Source organism: Limulus polyphemus, unplaced genomic scaffold (genome assembly GCF_000517525.1).
Source record: "Limulus polyphemus unplaced genomic scaffold, Limulus_polyphemus-2.1.2 Scaffold908, whole genome shotgun sequence".
NCBI classification, from domain to species: Eukaryota; Metazoa; Arthropoda; class Merostomata; order Xiphosura; family Limulidae; genus Limulus; species Limulus polyphemus.
In genome coordinates this window covers 154,707-175,432 of record NW_013666518.1, presented here as the reverse complement: position 1 = coordinate 175,432, position 20,726 = coordinate 154,707, and the positions used below count along the sequence as shown (strand labels likewise).

General features: G+C 35.4%; 1 protein-coding gene across 6 annotated transcripts in view; it reads left to right on the top strand.

The window, feature by feature from the left end:
* LOC106461170 (single-stranded DNA-binding protein 3-like) overlaps positions 1-20,726 on the top strand; it is a 226,729-nt gene that overhangs the window by 149,047 nt on the left and 56,956 nt on the right. For all 6 annotated transcript variants that reach the window (XM_022388031.1, XM_022388035.1, XM_022388034.1 and 3 more), the window contains exon 8: positions 17,704-17,775. In XM_022388031.1, the coding sequence (XP_022243739.1) occupies positions 17,704-17,775 (72 nt within the window). The remainder of the gene's footprint in view (positions 1-17,703; positions 17,776-20,726) is intronic.

Sequence of the window (20,726 nt, the reverse complement as noted above, 5' to 3'; positions counted from 1 at the left end):
GTAATATATCTTCGCAACTGTGCGACGCCCTGTCTTTGACAGGTTCTATTCAAGAAAATTGGCAGTTAATGTGAAAGTAATTTGAATGGCCTATTTAATCAATATTTGGTATTGGTTAAGATGAAACATTTTGGTGTGCATGAGTGGCATGTTTGTGTTCCACTTGGACTTTACCTAAAGGAATTGCACTAAAAAAAACCTGTACACAGATTTCGTGAGTTGTGACAAGTTTATTTCCAGCGTAAAATCATTTGTAGAAGATTAAGTTATGTAAATTGAAGACCCAAAAAATAAATTAAGTTTTTAATTTGAAATTTAAAGACGTTTTCTTGAGCTGTATGGTAAATACATATTTATATATATTAGGGGCGTAGACAGAAATCTGAAAAGGGAGGTTCAGGCGTAGGTATAGTACGGAAAAAAATTTTAATTTTTCACTGAAATGGTGCATTTTGATGGAATGTGAGCATATTTTTACACCTTTTAAATATGTTTTATACATATATAGGTACTCGTATATATATATATATATATTAGTTTTTTTTAAATTTGAATGTTAAAATTGACAATACATTATATTGGTGTTTTGTATTTGACCAACTACGCTGGGCAAGCGTGGACTGATTGATTAGCGAACTTTGGGAATATCCGTGCGTTATAAGAGTGATTGTGAAATACCACTTAGATTAGAGAGAGTATCTGAAGTATTGGCGGTGGATGCTGTTAACTAGTTGCCTTCCCTATAGTGTATCAGTTCAAAGTTAGGGACGACTAGCGCAGATATCAGAACCAGACAAAAAAAAACTGTTCAACTATGCCCCCCCCCCAGTGTCACAGCGGTAAGTTTGAGGACTATTAACTCTAAAGTTCGGAGTTAGGGCCCAGCTGGGGAGCACAGTTCAGCTCTGAGGTTAAAGTAAAATTAAACTTTGATCAACTATATACAGAAAAGTATTGTTCTCTTACCTGCTGCATTTATTTGGGTAAAGCTGGTTGTTCCTGACACATTTATTTGGGTAATGCTGGTTGTTCCTGACATGTATAGTTAGAATAAAACAAAAACGTAGTTGCCATCAAAATTTCAAGTTTTTTCATGTTGTTAATATGTTTCATAATTATGGTCGTTTCGTGTTTATGTGCATCATTATTTATATATGAAAGCATTGAAAATCAATAAAGCACATTACTCAAATTAGAGCATAAAAATGCCCCAAAATACTTGAAAATACGTTGTTGTATTGCGTCTGTCATTTTTTTTTTAAACTTGTAAAGTGTCGTACTAGAAGTAAGAACTTGAGTAGTGTATTTTTTGTAAAACTCCCTTTTGAATGAAAGAAAAAAGCTAATTAATGTAAAATTTTCACACAACATTAACCGAATTTCACGGATGTCCAAGAATATATTACGCTGTCCGCGACTACACAGTATAGTGAATAATTGAATCAAAATGTTATATTTCATATAAGTTATGAGACAGTACGTGATGATTTATCAGCATTGGTTTGTTTGTTTTTAATTTCGCCCAAAGCTACACGAGAGCTATCTGCGCTAGCCGTCCATAATTTATCAGTGTGAGACTAGAGGAAAGGAAGCTAGTCACCACCATCCGCCGCCAACTATTGGGCTATTCTTTTACTAACGAATAGTGGGTTTGACCGTCACCTTATAACTTCCTCTAGGCTGAAAGGGCGAGCATGTTTGGTGGGACGGGAATTCGAACCCGCGACCCTCAGATTGCGAGTCGAGCATCCTAACCACCTGGTCGTGCTGGGCCATATTTATCAGCATTACAAGGCCCATAAAACTGATTTTTGGAGGAACGTAGAGCCAAGTCTAATGTTTCTTTTAATTGTATTTTCCCCGAAAGGGGCCGAAAACCGCCTGGAGGGGTTACCCGTTTTAACCAATCGCACCATTATACAACAGTGTCTGTCAGTCAGTAGACACTAAAATGATGTCACATAAGGGACGCTTAACGTTGCAATTTGTACTGTCGTGACGTCAGTATAACGTGCTCCTGCCATGTATCACGAGAAGAATTGTGAACTCTGTGGGCTACAACACAGCATGACATATGAACTAAAAAAGCAAGAAATACAAATATTTGTTACTCTTGGTTTTATTTACTCTTGAAACAGAACACTTTCGGGAACCCTACGGAAATACATGTAGTATATCAAAATATTTGAGGTTTGATCCAAAATATAGTTGATTGTTGTTTAGGGGTTTTGAATAATTCTGTTACTATCATCCAGATTTATGTAGCTGATGTTATATTGTAACACATTACATCAAGACTTTTGTTAGAACTTTATCCTTTGTTTGTAAATCTGCATAGATTTTTTTTTGGTTTTAGCTCTTTTTTTTGGGGGGGGGGGGTAATTTGCTGCTTGCAATGTTAATTTATACCTTATTTTATAAATGTACGCGATATACGTTTTAATCGTTATGACTACAAAATTTTATTTAATCCTCTCAAAAAAAAAATTTTCAAATTGAAGATAATGAGACTGTTTTTTTTTATTGACATTATTGGATTTCTTGATAATTGTGCTTTTTTTCCTTTGCTTTCTGATTAGTTTTTAACCCTTTTTTTCTGGTCAATTCTAACTAACAAGTTTATTTCCACCACATCGTTGGAAAACATCACATTGCTGTGTGAAGTGTATTTAACATAAGAGTTTGTTTCAAATTGATGAAACCCAGATTGTTCTAAAATCATTGATCTCAGGATTTTGTCTCGGCTTGTTTTAGATTTGTTATTGGTAAAATGTAACTCAACTTCCAGTTATATTGTGTATGAGGCACTTCGTAATCATAGTTACATTGTGACACTTCGTAATCATAGTTATATTGTTTGTGAGGCACTTCATAATCATAGTTATATTGTGTGTGAGGCACTTCATAATCATAGTTATATTGTGTGTGAGGCACTTCATAATCATAGTTACATTGTTTGTGAGGCACTTCATAATCATAATTATATTGTGTGTGAGGCACTTCATAATCATAGTTACATTGTGACACTTCGTAATCATAGTTACATTGTTTGTGAGGCACTTCATAATCATAGTTATATTGTGTGTGTGAGGCACTTCATAATCATAATTACATTGGGACACTTCGTAATCATAGTTACATTGTTTGTGAAGAACTTCATAACCATAGCTATATTGTGACACTTTGTAACAATAGTTACATTGTTTGTGAGGTACTGCGTAATCGTAGTTACATTGCTTTGGGAGACATCTTTTTGTGGCAGCCATTTATAGATCGAAATATGTGATATGCTCACCTTATATACAATATATATATATATATATAGTATAGCGATAAAGAGAAAAGTGGAAAAATTTGAATGAATCGTGCAGAACAAACTATGAAAGTTCAAATCACGTAGCAACGTTGTGACTACACGATAGACATGACAATTTTAAAGGATTGGCCGTCAAATACGTTTTCTCTATTGTCATGTCCTCTCTTTTTTATCGTTTGTGAACTTAGTGTTTGATCACCGATTATCTTTGATCACGTTGTTTTCAGTATTCAGTACAGTGATTGGTTAAAAATGCATAAAAATGATTGGTTGTTTTACATTTTGTACCACTTCCCGATTGGTGGAACGATACGGTGAGCTTACGAAGTGTATTATTTGTTGAGTACACAGATTAAAATGGTTAACTTAATTAAGTTTTGCCAAGAAATCAACTTCTGGTTCTGTATAATCTAGATATAATTAGTGTCAGCTAGTATGAACGTGTTATACCTATTCATCCGTTTTAAATGGTCTTTTGTTCCTCAGACCATGAATGTTGTTTTTGATTGCTCCATTGCTTTGAATGTAAGTACTTGCAAAGACTGAAATAACATGTTATACACATCACGGGACTAATTATTTGCTTTGACAGATAACTAGCAGTGTGTTACGTTGTTCTTAGCCTTCCCTATGTGCCCGATGTAGGCTGTATCACTGTATATAGTTTTCCGTAAGTACACGTTTACGTATATAACAAGTGGCCGTTATGTGATTTCGGCAGCTCGTGAATAATTGCCGCCTATTTGTAAACTCCCGTCATCAAATTCTGGTTAAACGCCCAAGAGGGGCGTTGCTGCGACGATTTGATATGCAATGAAATTCAGGCTTTCTATCTCATTTACATATACATCTTTCAGAATGGCAGAAAGAAAAGAACATTTGGTTATCTTACCACACCACATATATTTAATCCCTGTCATTGTTACGATGATTTCATGCATTATATAGATATATAAGTAGTACATACGCTTGAAATTTAGAAGACTTGAAAAAAATAATATTTAATGTGGCAAAATGATTGTCAATATAAATATGAACGTTTTAAGGTAAAGTCAAATGTTTTATTGCATTTAAGAGAGCAGTTGAATTTACATAATACGATAACAGCTTTCTTTGTATATGCGTGTGTGTGTCTCTCTCTTTCTCTATGGAGCCCGGCATGGCCAGGTGGTTAGGGCGCTTTACTCCCAATCTGAGGGTTCATGTTCGTCCTTTCAACCGTGGGGGCGTTATAACGTGATGGTCAATCCCGCTATTCGTTGATAAAAGAGTAGCCCAAGAGTTGGCGGTGGGTGGTGATGGCTAAGTGCCTTACCTCTAGTCTTTCACTGCTAAATTAGGGACAGCTAGCGCAGATATCCCTCGTGTAGCTTTGCGCGAACTTCAAACCAAACTCTCTCTCTGGAAGTACTTAGTAAGAGTTTGTGTTATACTACTTTTTTTTGGTTTCATGTAACAGCGAAACGTTCCGACATCGAGGATTGTTTGAAGAGAGTAGTTTTTAAAAATAATGATGCACGTAGTTACAAGACATTACTGTAACGGGTAAAATATACCATGAATTGGCTCTATAAGGCCTGCTCCTTATTTGGCAGTCCAGTAAGAGAGTACGGTGTAGTACAGGTTTCTAGTTACGTTGTGGAAATACGGGTCCGTAACTTAGCGTTTCATATGGTGTATTTCTCGATCACTTGCTATGCGTGCTTTCGATTTCTGTTTCAAGTAATTTAAAACAACATAGTTCATAAACAAGATTTCTATTTCAAGTCGTTTTAAACAACATAGTTCATAAACAAGATTTCTATTTCAAGTCGTTTTAAACAACATAGTTCATAAACAAGATTTCTATTTCAAGTCGTTTTAAACAACATAGTGTATAAAGCAAGGGAGATAGAACGTTTTCATACATGAAGTGTGATTAAAGTTACCATGTAGGAAGCTTATTTTAGAATTGTCGCGCATTGGTTGTCTGCGCATAGCCATCCTTGATGTTGAACTTATAGACCAGAGATAGAAGGCAGCTAGTCAACACCACTGTCCGCCAACTGATGAGCTATTTTTATATAATGAAATAATAGGATTCGACCATGACTGGTATGATGTACCCACGAACTCAAAATCACGGGGCATTAATCCTATGTTCACAACCAAGGATATTAATCATGAGGCCACTAAGGAAGTAAGATGGCCGGGAAGTTTATCACAAGGAAAGTGTTTGATGGAAGATATTTAAGCTTTATACTATATTTTATTTAAACAGAGATAAATAAGGAACATGTGTCAAAGAGGGGGGTAATTACTGGGGAAGATGACTCTGCTTTTAGGAAAACTTTTAGGTTTTTAGATGAATCAAAATCGTCCCTAAAGCTTCAAGCGCAGCAAAGCATTCTATGGATTTCTATTATTGAAATTTTCTGTAGGTGACGTATTTCAGCAATAACAACTGTTCGGTTTGTTTACATTATGGTTATTGTTATTTTTAGTCGCATCTTTATATATGTAGAGAGAGAGAACGGGAAATGACCATCCTCCTTGTGTGTTCGTTTAACGTTTTCGAACCTCAAGGTGTTTGAGCTGTATAAAAATCGAGTGACCGTTAATATTTATCCATGTATACGTGGCTATGAAACCGAAACAAGCTATTATACTAGGAATATTATATAAAATTAGTATAGCTTTAGTCTTTTGATGTTAACTTATTTAACCCTTTACTATATTATACTTGGAATATTATGTAAAATTATTATAGCTTTAGTCTTTTGATGTTAACTTATTTAACCCTCTACTGTATTATACTAGGAATATTATGTAAAATTATTATAGCTTTAGTCTTTTGATGTTAACTTATTTAACCCTCTACTGTATTATACTAGGAATATTATTTAAAATTATCATAGCATTAGTCTTTTAATGTTAACTTATTTAACCCTTTACTGTATTATACTAGGAATATTATGTAAAATTATTATAGCTTTAGTCTTTTGATGTTAACTTATTTAACCCTCTACTGTATTATACTTAGGAATATTATGTAAAATTATTATAGCTTTAGTCGGAATATTATGTAAAATTATTATAGCTTTAGTCTTTTAATGTTAACTTATTTAACCCTCTACTGTATTATACTAGGAATATTATGTAAAATTATTATAGCTTTAGCCTTTTGATGTTAACTTATTTAACCCTTTTATTCCTAGTATAATACAGTTTATGTAAAATTATTATAGCTTTAGTCTTTTAATGTTAACTTATTTAACCCTCTACTGTATTATACTTGGAATATTATGTAAAATTATTATAGCTTTAGTCTTTTAATGTTAACTTATTTAACCCTCTACTGTATTATACTGGGAATATTATTTAAAATTATTATAGCTTTAGTCTTTTAATGTTAACCTATTTAACTCTATTGCACACATTATGAAAATACGATGTGGAAAACAATCTTTTCTTTGAACTTCTTACTTAAATGGGACTTATATTGTCACAAAAAGTTTTTGCAGAATACGTTTTGTTAAGTTATAAATAGGTTAGAAGTAGTATTGGTCAATTGGAGAGCCAATAGAAATAATTTCATGGATTATTTGGGCTGTCACCTGGAAGTAAGAGCATTCAACTACGGAATTGAAGCAATTATGTGTATATTAAACAACAAGGATAAATTTGTTCGTTACAATGTTCAATAGAGGGTTAAAAATCCAGAACAGTGATTTAACCTCTGTTACATGAATGTTACATAACCCTTAGTAAGTCATTAGTTCGTTTATTTCAAGGTTTACATTGGTCATTAGTCCGTCTATTCCTAAGTTTATTCCAAGATTTACATTTGTCATTAGTCCTTTTATTCCAAGATTTACGTTGGTCGTTAGTCCGTTTATTCCTAGGTTTACGTTGGTCATTAGTTCGTTTATTCCAAGATTTACGTTTGTCATTAGTCCTTTTATTCCAAGATTTACGTTGGTCGTTAGTCCGTTTATTCCTAGGTTTACGTTGGTCATGAGTTCGTTTATTCCAAGATTTACGTTTGTCATTAGTCCTTTTATTCCAAGATTTACGTTTGTCGTTAGTCCGTTTATTCCTGTGTGGCTCGGCATGGCCAGGTGGTTAAGGCGCTCAACTCGCAATCTGAGGGTCGCGGGTTCGAATCCCCGTTACACCAAACATGCTCGCCCTTTCAGCCGTGGGGGCGTTATAATGTGGCGGTCAATCCCACTATTCGTTGGTAAAAGAGTAGCCCAAGAGTTGGCGGTGGGTGGTGATGACTAGCTGCCTTCCCTGTAGTCTTACACTGCTAAATTAGGGACGGCTAGCGCAGATAGCCCTCGTGTAGCTTTGCGCGAAATTCCAAAAAAAACAAACAAACAAACCGTTTATTCCTAGGTTTACGTTGGTCATTAGTTCGTTTATTCCAAGATTTACGTTTGTCATTAGTTCGTTTATTCCTAGGTTTACGTTTGTCATTAGTTCGTTTATTCCTAGGTTTACGTTGGTCATTAGTTCGTTTATTCCAAGATTTACGTTGGTCATTAGTACTTTTATTCCAAAGTTTACGTTGATCGTTAATCCGTCTATTCCAAGGTTTACGTTGGTCAGTAGTCCGTTTATTCCAAGATTTACGTTGGTCGTTAGTCCGTTGATTCCAAAGTTTACGTTGGTCAAAAGTCCATTTATTCCAAAGTTTATGTTGGTCTTTGCAAAATATGCACGAGAAGATTTGTGTAAAAGAAATTATATGTGAATTAAAGATGAAACGTAAAACAACTCGCTTAAGAGGTTTAAATGTGTATTTGTAACAAAATAGTAACAATAAATCTGAGGCAAGATAATAAACGAAGTGTCGATAATTTTCATTATTTTGAAAGATAAAAACTTTCACAATTTATTGTAACATTATCAGGGCTTCATAAAGAAATTATCATCAACCCTTACAGATTTGTTATTGTACCAGTGATATTCTTGTGAACACGTGCTCCAGTTCCTGTGAACCCTAGTGACATATTTGTGAACTTACCGTGGATTTTACATAAAACTTAGATACACACGTTTACTTCACAATTTTCTACCTTCGCTGTTTTCTTTTTGTTAGCATAGTTTCTTCGATTCAAGGAGTATAGTGATACAACCTTGTGTTGCAAAGTTAATTTCGCGCACTTTAGTTTCTGCGTGTATGTTGAGAGTAAATAAGAGTTGGAATTTATTTATAAAAGTAAACATTAGACCAGAGATTTTAGGTGCACATAGTGGGAAGAGTTAACAGATACACCGTAAAGGAGGAAGATGAAATATTTTTATAAATGATCCTAGTAACTTTGATCAATAGATAATTCAAAGAAAACGAAACTAGTGAAGCACCTGTAAGATGTATGAACAAGAGGTAGCATATATTGGAGAAACGTTTTAAGTTTCTCTTCATTTCTAATATATACTGAAACCACTTGAGCGCAAACTACGGCATTAACCTACAGTGAAGGCTGTGTGATAAACATAATTTTATAAACCCCAAATTTTTGTGTGCCATGTATTATTGGACTTTTCTCGTTTCTGGAAAGTCGAATAGTTCATTTGTACTCTTCAACTTTGACCTACTGTTATTGTATCATATACAACTGATGCAAGGATATTACTTAAACTCTGTACACCAAGCCTAAGAAAAAGCTTTTGGAAACTGTTTTCACAATTATCAAGTACAGCATAGCTTTAATTTTCACACACACACACAAAACAATTATCAGGTACACCACAGGCTTCTCATAGTCAACTCATTCTTAATTATATCACAAGCTAGTGGGAAGTTAATATATAAATTAATGGTGTTCTGATTTATTATGTTAAGATTTGTCGTCGGAAACACTGATTTCATTTACTTGTACATTCCCAACACAAATATTTTCACCATTGTCTAGTACCTCCTCTCCCCAGTAAGCTTGAGGACTTGTAATACTAAAATTCGAAGCTCGATCCATGCGGAATGCATAGCATAGATATCCCCTTGTTTGTTTGTTTGTTTTTAATTATGCACAAAGCTACACAAGGGCTATTTGTGCTCTGCCAACCACGGGTATCGAAACCCGGTTTCTAGCGTTGTAAGTCCGCAGACATACCGCTGTGCCACTGGGGGGCGTATCCCCTTGTGCAGCGTTTTGCTTAATAAACCCTTGTCGATCGATACAGGAATTTTCGTGAAGTCAAGGCACACGGGCGTTATGTCAGCTATCATACACGGACGGTTAAAGACTGTTACAGAACTGGTTGTATATCTTATAATACTGCCATAGTTCTTGAAATTTTCATGAGAAGTGGAAAAAAACGTGGGTTTATATTTTGTTTGTTCACGATGATATTAATTATCACGTGAAATAAATTAGTTTGAAGTAATGGTAATCACATGTGTATGAGCTTTTCTTGTTGTTTCTGTTTTAACCAAAATAAAAGTTGGGATAACAAACACTGTTTTAATAAGCATAGACGTCAGAAGCGAATGGGAGGGCCAGAGTTGGAAGCAAATCAAGCTCGTCAGAATTACGCCTTCCGAAAGTGAAGTTCAGTTATCTCCCCCTCTCTCTTCCCTGGAAGTGTTCTACAATTAATGTGGCAGTTTGGGTCTGCTTTGATCAGTGGAGGCAAGGTATGATGGAAGTAAATCGAAATCAGTGACAAAATAAGCATTTTGTTACCACCTTGCATGACCGTCTGGTTTTTAACCTTAGTCTCTCTATCTTAACTTTCCGATTCTCTCCAGCTACCAGATTTAATTAGAATGTTGACGTTTTATAGTGAATCATAAACATTAACCCCACCCCCTCTCTCGTTAGGTTAACTGTCCGTCGGGGGGGGGGCACTATCATTATAATAACGTCATTCACTCATTCTAATGAGAAATTGACGATGCATTCTATTTATTTTTAATACACGTGCAGTAGCTTTTTTTTTTCTCGAGCTACTTTATACCCTTCCGATAATTCTAGAGGCAGAAAATCTCGGATTTCGCAGATTTTGTATCTGTCAGCATCTTCTATCCACGTCTGTGTTCGCGGGATTTACAACAACCATGCTGAACGTGCAAATAATAAAGATATTGTGTGTTCGTGTATATATATATTGTTTGATCGTTTGTTTAAGATCGTCTTATATATAGAAGCCCAAGTCCCTCATCGGCTCAGCGGTAACTCTGAAGACTTATAAATCTAAAAACCGGGTTTCGATACCCGTGGTGGGCACAGCACAAGTTAGCCCATTGTGTAGCTTTGTGCTTAACAAGAACGAACAAACAAAGTTATTTGTAGACCAAAAATACCCTTTATCTCAGGCATATTGTGAATGTGACCATTCGGTAGTTGGTTTGGCCAAGTTAAGAAGGTGTAGCTGGACAGGGGAATTTTGTACTTTCGAAACTGTACTGTATAGTCAGTCCATCACGCTAATGTGGGTGGAGGCTGTGCTTGTGGTCAAGTAACCTTTGACATAATCTTCTTCTTACTACACTAGGTGTATTGTATGTATATTCGCAAGTATTTCGCGGTTCATCACAGAAATATGATAATTTTAATATAATTAAATGAGTGTATACCTTGATAATATATTATCCTTGTGATTAATATCTAATTGAAAACACCTTAGTAATATAATGAAATGAGTGTATACCTTGATAATATATTATCCTTGTGATTAAAATCGAATTGAAAACACCTTGGTAATATAATTAAATGAGTGTATACCTTGATAATATATTATCCTTGTGATTAATATCTAATTGAAAACACCTTAGTAATATAATTAAATGAGTGTATACCTTGATAACATATTATCCTTGTGATTAATATCGAATTAAAAACACCTTAGTTGTGAAAAAAGGTGCGGCCAAAAAAGGATTCAACATACGACTTGAAATAAATAAATCAAAATTGTCAGCCAATCTGGTAGCTATACTTTATAGCATTGATAAGAATTTTACAGCAAATATTCATTCATTAGTTGGCCAGGCCGCGTTTTTTGTTCAACTTGGGGCATGATGGTAGAAAAACAAAATTGGAGATACTTTTTTGGGTTCAAGTTCCATAGTGTGATTACTCCGCTAGTCGAAAAACAAACAAACAAACAAAGTTAACATTTCCATGTCAGTGTGAGTCACAATGTAGGAAGAATTTAAAAATCTTCAACGACTAGTATTAATATCTGCTGGGGGGCAGGTCTTTCTCGTTCTCTCTCTAATGGGAAATTGCCCTCCCCGGTTGACCCGCCCTGTATTCTACAAAAATCTCGACGAGTACTACAAAAATGCATATCCACTTTAACAAAAACTGAAAATTGCATGAGCTACCAAAGATGAATTTCCCACCTTCACACAGTATTGGAGATAAAGCTTGAAAGTGGACTTGGTTAAAAAAAAGGGTATAATAAATAAATAGACGCCACTGAATCTTTTTCCTAAAATAAGAACTGGCAGCCCCCTTCCCCCGTATCACCCTAAACACAGTATTTTGCTGTGTGTAACTTTAACTTAAGTATAATGATTAATACATGTTTCTACATCTCTAGACACCCGAATAACAAGAATTTCATAACAACATCTAGAACACCTACATGTAATTTTATCCAAAAATTAAATAAATATGTTGAATAAACATATAATTTAAATAAATTATGGAAGAGTGGAAAAAGTGGCGTTCCAGAAATTAATATCACATCTATTTTGTTTGTGTGTTTGAAGTTAAGCACAAAGCTACACAATGGGCTATCTGTGCTCTGCCCACCATGGATATCGAAACCCGGTTTCTAGCGTTGTAAGTCTGCAGACACATCTATTTAAAGGTGGGTGAGTTAGTTCTTGGTATTTTACAAAATCTCGCGGTCAACCATCCAAATATGGCTGATCTGTATCTCTTGTTTTTTAAATCGCCCCCCAATTACTCAGCGGTAAGTCTCAGGGCTCACACCGCTACAAACAGGGTTTCGATATTCGTGGTGGGCAGAGCGTAATTATTGCAATAGAAAATTTAATAGTACCACTGAATCGCTTTCCTTAAGTTCGAACTGCCTAACCATCTAAATAAAACATTTAATGACTAAACTTTGATGCAATTTTGTGATGTCTAGTAAAGTCTGCTTTTCTCTTTTTATACTGTGTGATTCTTGTAAAAGATAAATAACTATTTCCAACTCACAAAAACGACTACTCTTCCAATTGGCTATTTTTCCCGATCTCATCAGACGTGGCTGAGCGCTGCCCAGTGTTTAGTGTGTCTGTCTGTTAGACCTTGGCAATACCCAGAAACATCGCACTCTAGTACCGTAGGTGCGTTATAAGAGTGAAGACCAAATCACACTATTTGGTCTTATTAGAGTAGCCCAACAGTTGGCGGTTATTATTGGTGTTGATTAGCTGCCTTCCTTATAGCTTTGTACGAAATTCAACAAATAAACCCATCGGAAGGTTCACTACATTCATATACCATTTTTTAGTTAACACACTATGTATGTTATTGTTGTCCATTCCCTTATTTAAAAATAAAGGAAGAAACAAGTAAAATCAGAAATTCAACTAACTCATTAACGTTGCTGTAGAAAATAATAATAATAATTTCTTTAGAATAACCGATGAAAATAGTTGAAGAAAACGTAAAAAAAAATGATAAAGCTGGTGAGAAAAGTAACTCACGTGTTGAGTTTCCGTTGTGTTGAAATTGAAAAACTTAATTTTTAACACTTATTTCGGGCTACTGATTGCATGCGTTATTCTGAAGAGATAGGCAAACCATCAATAGTGGTGAGGAACTTCTCAGGAGGTCTGGTTCCCAAGATTGAAGACGGCTATTTCTCCTCCCCTGAAAGCTTGGTTTTCGTATACTTCCTTACCACATAAGGTTTTAGTGTGTTTGTTCTTCTTCCTTGGTTCCATTGTCCTCTTTGTAGACGCTTTTCTTGCGCTGTTTCTTTGTTTTTGTCTTTCTTGTAAGATCCGATAGAGAAACGGAGAACTCAAGTTACCAACTCTAACCAACTCCTTCGATAGAAAGTGTAGAGCGGTTCTACAACCGTAAAGAGGTTGTTTAAATTCTGATATTTGTGTGTTTTTCCACTTTATATTATGCGGGTCGGGTGTGGCCCAGTGGTTAACATGCCGGGCTACGGTTCGTGGGTCTGGGATTCGAATTTTGCCGATGAAAACGTTCTCCACTTTCAACTGTGGAAATGGTCATGCTGGTGAGAAAACTAACTAAGAGTGACTGTCAATCATGTTATTCGATCTAGAGCTAGCCAAAACCTCCATGGCGACGAGTGCTGCTGTCTGGCTGCCACCCCTATGGTCAGTATTTCAGAATTAGGGACAGCTACTGTAACTGAAGGTTTCTGACCACTCGTACACATGTCCATATTTATGTGCTAGAGAATTAACGGAGAGTAAACACGATTTTTTAAGTGTTGCGGTAGATACGAGGACAAGTATGTTTTCAGTAACAGAGTTATATAAAATAGTGTAACGTATTAGTTACGAGTGAAATCATTAAATCAGTGTGCAAGAAGTGACTCGTAATTGTTTTCTTGCGTTGTGTTTTTATTTCTTTTTTGTCTAGAAAAAAGTGAATCTGAACAATAAATGTAATTACGCACTTGGCTGTAGTTGAAGCTGTTTGCATTTTTGTTAATCAAAATATTCGTCATTTCTCAAGTTTATTGGAACAAAAGTTTAATACTTTCTCTATTGCCTTCAGCAGTTAAATTACCCAGCATGCCACAGTTCGAGTGCGAAAGGATAAATTGTTCCTTTGAAACTAAATTATTTAATAAAGTATGCAACGTTTGAATGTATAGCTTATGCTAGATGTAAAGAGGTTTCCACTGGAGTGCCAGGAATGTTCCTTTTTAAACTGAACGTGTTTTTTATCGATTATTCAGCGTGGAATGGTATGTCACTAAAATAGAAATACATTTTTAACTCAACTACATATTTAAATGTAATTTACGGTTTTGTAAGGAACTATATATATATATATATATTGCCCTATGGACTCTCTGTTACCCTATTTAGGAACAAGTTGAACCAACACTGGTTACCATGGAAATGAGAAAAAAAATACTAATTCGTCAGTTTCTAACAGTTTTGTTTTGTACATGGATGTTTGTGCGTGTGTAAGAGATATGTTGATAGGTTAAGTTCTGGTCAAATTACAAAACTAGTACAAAGCTATCGAATCCTCAATTATTCGAAGTTTGGACTAGTTACCCCTACCCCTTATTTTCACATTTTTGAATACTAAGATAGAACATTTCTGAATTAAAATATCATATATATGAAACTGGTATTTTGATTCCTCACAACTGTACGTATTTTGAATGTTAAATAAGATAAAGCTGTAATGTTTTATGCTCATAACACGGCTTGTGTAAAAACATTGTGTTCACGTTCCCGCGTATCAATTCTATCACAGATCGAGGTACCAAAATAAAACACGGCTTGTCCAAAAACATTATGTCCACGTATCAATTCTAAATTTTGAAGTTACTGTTTTTTATGTTTGTTATTAGGTGATGTATGACTGAGATACAAAGTAAAATTGTAATATTTAAGAAATATTTGTTGTTTGGAGTATGTAACATTCTTTGTATCTTTATTATACGTAAAGATAAAAACAGCTTTGTTGTAGTTCTTCAGTAGATTTGAAATGTGTGGTTGCAAGGCGTGGCATAACGAGCCTTTGTCACTCCCCCCCTCCCCATCAGATACAGTAGTAACTGACATCTGATTGTGTCATTTTCTTCTCAGCCCACAGGCGCACGTGTGATGTACGTTTCCCAGAAGCCTAATGGTAGAGGGCGTGAGAGTAGATATCAGGGTAGCCATATGGAATACGTGGGCTTTGATCTGAGGTCTCGATGGCAAGAGAGTGAAATTGATGAGCTGAAATCAACCTATAAAACAAATGTACTTATTTTGAAGTAACCGAAAATTCCTTTAAAACAGTTGAAGATAAAAACAAGTCTATTTCTAATATGAAACTTGATTCCGCCAAGATGTAACTTGTAATTCCCATGTTGTGAACACATGCTTTAATATTATTGTGGTCAGCTTCTGCATTAGAAGAGTTGTTGTGTTCAATGATACCTTTGTAAAAGTCCATATTTCTATTTCACCAAAAAAAAAAAAGATGAGCGTTTAAACGTTAAAACACAATATGTTTGTCTACTACTGATAGACGAACAGATGCAGCTAGATTTTGATAAGATCTCGAAGTATAAAGGAATGGTTAAATACAGTGTAAGGAAGAAAAACAAGTAGTCAGCGAGGTTTGTCCAAACGACCATCATGAAGGTCGAATGGTCAAAACGTTGACTAGATTTTTTTTCCGTTACAGCTATTATAACCTTTTTTCTTTCTGTTTTGCTACATTCCTGTTACGTTATTATTTCAATTTCAAATTAAATATCTTTCGCTTTGTTTCACTTTAATTACATCTTATGGTATCCACCTAATTGTTACTCTTATTAGTTTAATCGTAATACGTTTCTGTTCAAAAGCAATAACTAGGTTCCTGGGAGAGAGAGCAGGAAGGTTTGAAAAGAACGATTTCTTAGTGACTCCATTGCCCTTGGAACTCATTTCGTCATCGTCGACCGTGTTTAGTCTGATGGTCACGGCCGGTATGGCCAGGTGGTTAGGGCGCTTGACTCGCAAGCTAAGGTTCGCGGGTTCGAATCCCAGTCCCTTTCAGCCATGGGGGCATTATTATGTGACTGTCAATACCACTATTCGTTGGTAAAAGAGTAGCCCAAGAGTTGGCAGTGGGTGATGATGAATAGTTGCCTTCCCTTCTACTCTTTCACTGCTAACTTAGGAACGGCTAACGCAGATAACCATCGTGTAGCTATGCGCAAAATTCAAAACAGAACAAACTGATGGTCGTTGTTTCTACAAAGGTTTGAGTACGTTATACTAAAACTATTTTGGAACATCACTACATCGTTACAGTCCATGTAGCCAAGTCCGATCATGCTCTATCTGACGACCGTGCATCTTGACAGTATCTCTGCAATGTAGTTCACATTACTGAAGATTCCAGAGCAAGGAATATATTGTTAGAACTCGCAATCTGCTGGTCGCGGGCTCGAACTTCATCAACATGCTCGTCCTTTTAGCTGTGGAGACGTTAAATTTGACGATCAACCAACCTCACTATTCGATTAAAGTAGTCCAAAAGTTGGTGGTAGGTGGTGTTCACTACATGCTCCCCCCCCCCCAGTTTATCATTTATAAATTAGGGACGGACAGCTAAGATTGTCCTCGAGCAGCTTTGCGCGACATTCACAACAAACCAAACCACTTTCTCTCTAACTCGCTCTTTGTTCGTCTGTGCGTTAATTGGTGACAAACTTCTCATTCGACACCGATAGAATGACAGTCACCTTTACGTTTGAAACTGTTCGAACTGTTAAAACATTAGTATTATTTTAACCTGTAATTAACAAATCTTTATAGTGTCCTAAATACTACAAAAAGAAAACCTAGAGTAAAAAATTCCCTGGCGGAATTTGTTATTTTAAAAGACGATTGCTTTTCGAGTGTGGAGTTGCTGAAATGTTAAACCCGAATGTAAGTGATAATTTTGTTGACGAGAAAAGCTTGTGTTCAAAAGAATATCTGTTTTTTTTTAAAAAACAATTAAATATTCTTTATTCCAGGGGTTTTCTTATAGAATCTTACTAAAGTGGGAGGGGGTATCCTATTTGGTAACTGATGTGGCGCGAAGTATTCAAGTACCGAAAGAACAGTGTTGTTAAATATGGTCTGATTGTATTCTCCAAGATTTTTGTAGAGGTTTCTCTGAAATGGTGCAATTTTCACACTAAAGTTATTATCTAGAAATCAAACCGTTAGATAATCCGGGGGGGGGGTAAAGGGGGATCCTCCTCCTAGCCAATGGTAAGAAAATTCCTTAATTCTTATAGCTGAACATTATGATAACGATAGTGTTTAGCTGCAATAAATGTATTTTATGCATGCATTGTGGTCTGTTCTCCCAAATATCCAACAGGACAGCCACCCCACCCCACCCCATACACACACACGATGACAACAACAACAAAAGCATATGAAAGAGGGCAGAATGCATTTCTTTTAACATGTGTTTTATTATTGTTATATGTTTATGTTCTCTTATTTAGTTTAACAGAAACGTCACTGATTAGGAGGGAGTCTGTATCTTATAACATTTTCATTGTCCGAAATGTTGAGTTACTTACACTGTTTCTTACATTATTGTTCTTTTGCGTGATTAATTCCAGTATTTGTTTCTTATATGATTGTCAAAATCATTATTTGTTAAATACGTTAAGAGTATCTTTGTAGTTAGATATATAGCATTGTTGTTTAGTTTCTTTATTATTGTTTCCAGGCGTTTATGTCACCACGGTATCCAGGTGGGCCCAGACCAGGAGTACGGATGCCGCAACAGGTGGATTTTAACGTAAGTAGATCTTTAATCTACAGTTAAAAAAACAAAACAGAATTAACCTCTTCTTACTGCTAAGTTCAGAAATGTCTCGTTTTTGTTTCTGTGATGTCATGGAAACAAAGTTAGTTTATCAAATCTCTTTTGTAAAAAAAAAAAGAAGAAGAAGAAGAAGAAAGAAACATAAGGTGGGAGGGAAAGGAGATTTTTCTGTGTTTTGGTGAAACACTTGTTTTATACAGGCATGGTAGTTAGGAAGAAGTGAGTTAATCTATATACCGTATTGGTCTGATTATAAGGCGATTTTTTTTTATGAATAATTAGGCTTTAACATTCGTAGTCGCTTTATAATCGCAGCTGACCACAGGCCCCTTCCTGCTACTCTAGCCTGTCGCATTCCTGAATGTCCAGATAGTATCCGTCTACACATGCGCTCCAGATATTCGCTCAAGGTCATCGCTTACCCTTGCAACTAATCCACCTCCAGGCTGTTCAGTTATAGTATTGATTTTGGGGACATAAAAAGGGACGTTATGACACTTAATTTGTTATTTCCTATGGTTTCTGAAAATGAGAGGTCGCCGTGTATTCGAGATCGTCCTATAATCGGGTGAATACGGTATGTACATTTATGGGGAACCATAGGAAAGTGAAATCAGTACATCATCTGTAAGTGGTAGAGAAACGATATTTCTACCTGGTGTAGCATTCAGTGAAAGGGAAATGAAATCAGTAAGCTGTAAATAGTAGAAACTGTTTTTTCATGGTGTGGGATCCCTCATAGCCGTTATGATACATTTTGAATTAGGTTGAGCTAGTGCCTTAAATAAATATCTAAAAAAAGGGGATAAGGTTGTTTTTTGCGTGGATTTTTAAATCCACAGAGGCACGTTTGTCCTATTTGTGCAGCTCGTTTTGTAAGCTTAGGCGCATATTTGTAGTTCCAGGACGGAAATATTTCATATACTCTACAGCAAACAAACAAACATGTATTCATACTGTTCCAGGGGAGAGACTGCTACCACCATTTTCGTACCCCCGCGTGTAGAATCTTTTTAGAAAGAAAATGTGTTATTTTGTGCATTAAGATCTTGTTTAACAAAGGTTTATTTGTTAGAAATGCAACTGAAAGTTACATTTGTCTTTCACGTTTTTTTTTTCTTTCCTTTCATATAATACTTTTTCGTCCTGTACTTACCGGTATTGTTCTTTGGGTAAAGCTACACAATAACACGCAGAAAAATAAGAAGTTTTTAGTATTTCAGATAGAGAAGAAAGGTGTTTCTGTTTTTAGTGTATGCGTGGCTAAACAAAATTAAGTTCACAAGACTCCATTACACTGAGTGGAAAACTTCACCATAACCATACAACACAATACCCAATCTCCTCATAATCGTGTACGCACAATACTAAGTCTCGTTACGATGCATATACATCATAACTCATAATACTCATAATACTAAATCTCCTCATAACTGTGTACTCATAATACTAGATCTCCTCGTAACTGTGTACTCACAATACTCAATTTCCTCATAACTGTGTACTCACAATACTCAATCTCACTATAACCGGGTACTTACTATACTCAATATCATCATACCTGTGCATAAAAAATATTCAATCTCATTATAATCGTCTGCACACTATAACTAATCGCACAAAATATTCAGTCTCCTCATACCCGTGTACACAAAATAATCAATATTATAATAATCGCTTACTTTTTAAAATGAACATTCAAAATCAAGATGATTCTCAGCAGCGTATTAGATCAAAGAAAAAGTTAGTTTGTGCTACATCACACTTGGGAAACAGAGACTGATGCTAACACGTTGTGTTAAACATTCTACACGAACAGACGTTGATGAAAAGCCTTACCCGTATTTTTCGTTTAACGAAGAAAATGAGAGTTCATTCACGAATCAATGGAACACTTAGTTCTCAGCTCGGTTTTCTTTTCTTACTGTCTTTGCCTATCATGACCATCTTCTCACGTCACAAAGACATTGTCTCAGTCACAGCCGTTTATAATAGTTCCTGTCTGTATTACGATTGATTTTTTGGTTCTAACTGACCTTGTCTATCTCATGATTGTCTTGTTTCTTTTAACAGTCTTTCTTACGACTGGCTTGTTTCTTTTAACAGTCTTTCTTACGATTGGCTTGTTTCTTTTAACAGTCTTTCTTACGACTGGTTGTTTCTTTTAACAGTCCTTGTCTTTCTTACGATTGTCTTGTTTCTTTTAACAGTCCTCGTCTCTCTTACGATTGTCTTGTTTATTTTAACAGTCCTTGTCTTTCTTACGATTGTCTTGTTTCTTTTAACAGTCTTTCTTACGACTGGATGTTTCTTTTAACAGTTTCTTACGACTGGTTGTTTCTTTTAACAGTCCTTCTCTTTATTACGATTTGTCTTGTTTCTTTTAACAGTCCTTATCTTTCTTACGATTGTCTTGTTTCTTTTAACAGTCCTTATCTTTCTTACGATTGTCTTGTTTCTTTTAACAGTCCTTATCTTTCTTACGATTGTCTTGTTTCTTTTAACAGTCTTTCTTACGACTGGATGTTTCTTTTAACAGTCTTTCTTACGACTGGTTGTTTCTTTTAACAATCCTTGTCTTTCTTACGATTTGTCTTGTTTCTTTTAACAGTCTTTCTTACGATTGTCTTGTTTCTTTTAACAGTCTTTCTTACGATTGTCTTGTTTCTTTTAACAGTCTTTCTTACGACTGGTTGTTTCTTTTAACAGTCTTTCTTACGATTTGTCTTGTTTCTTTTAACAGTCCTTGCCTGTCTCAAGACAGTCTGGCTTGCTATTTTAACATTCCTTGTCTATCTCAAGACAGACTGTCTTTGCTATTTTAACAGTCCTTGTTATCTCAAGACAGACTGTCTTTGCTATTTTAACTAGTCCTTGTTTATCTCAACAGTCTGGCTTGCTATTTAACATTCCTGTCTATCTCA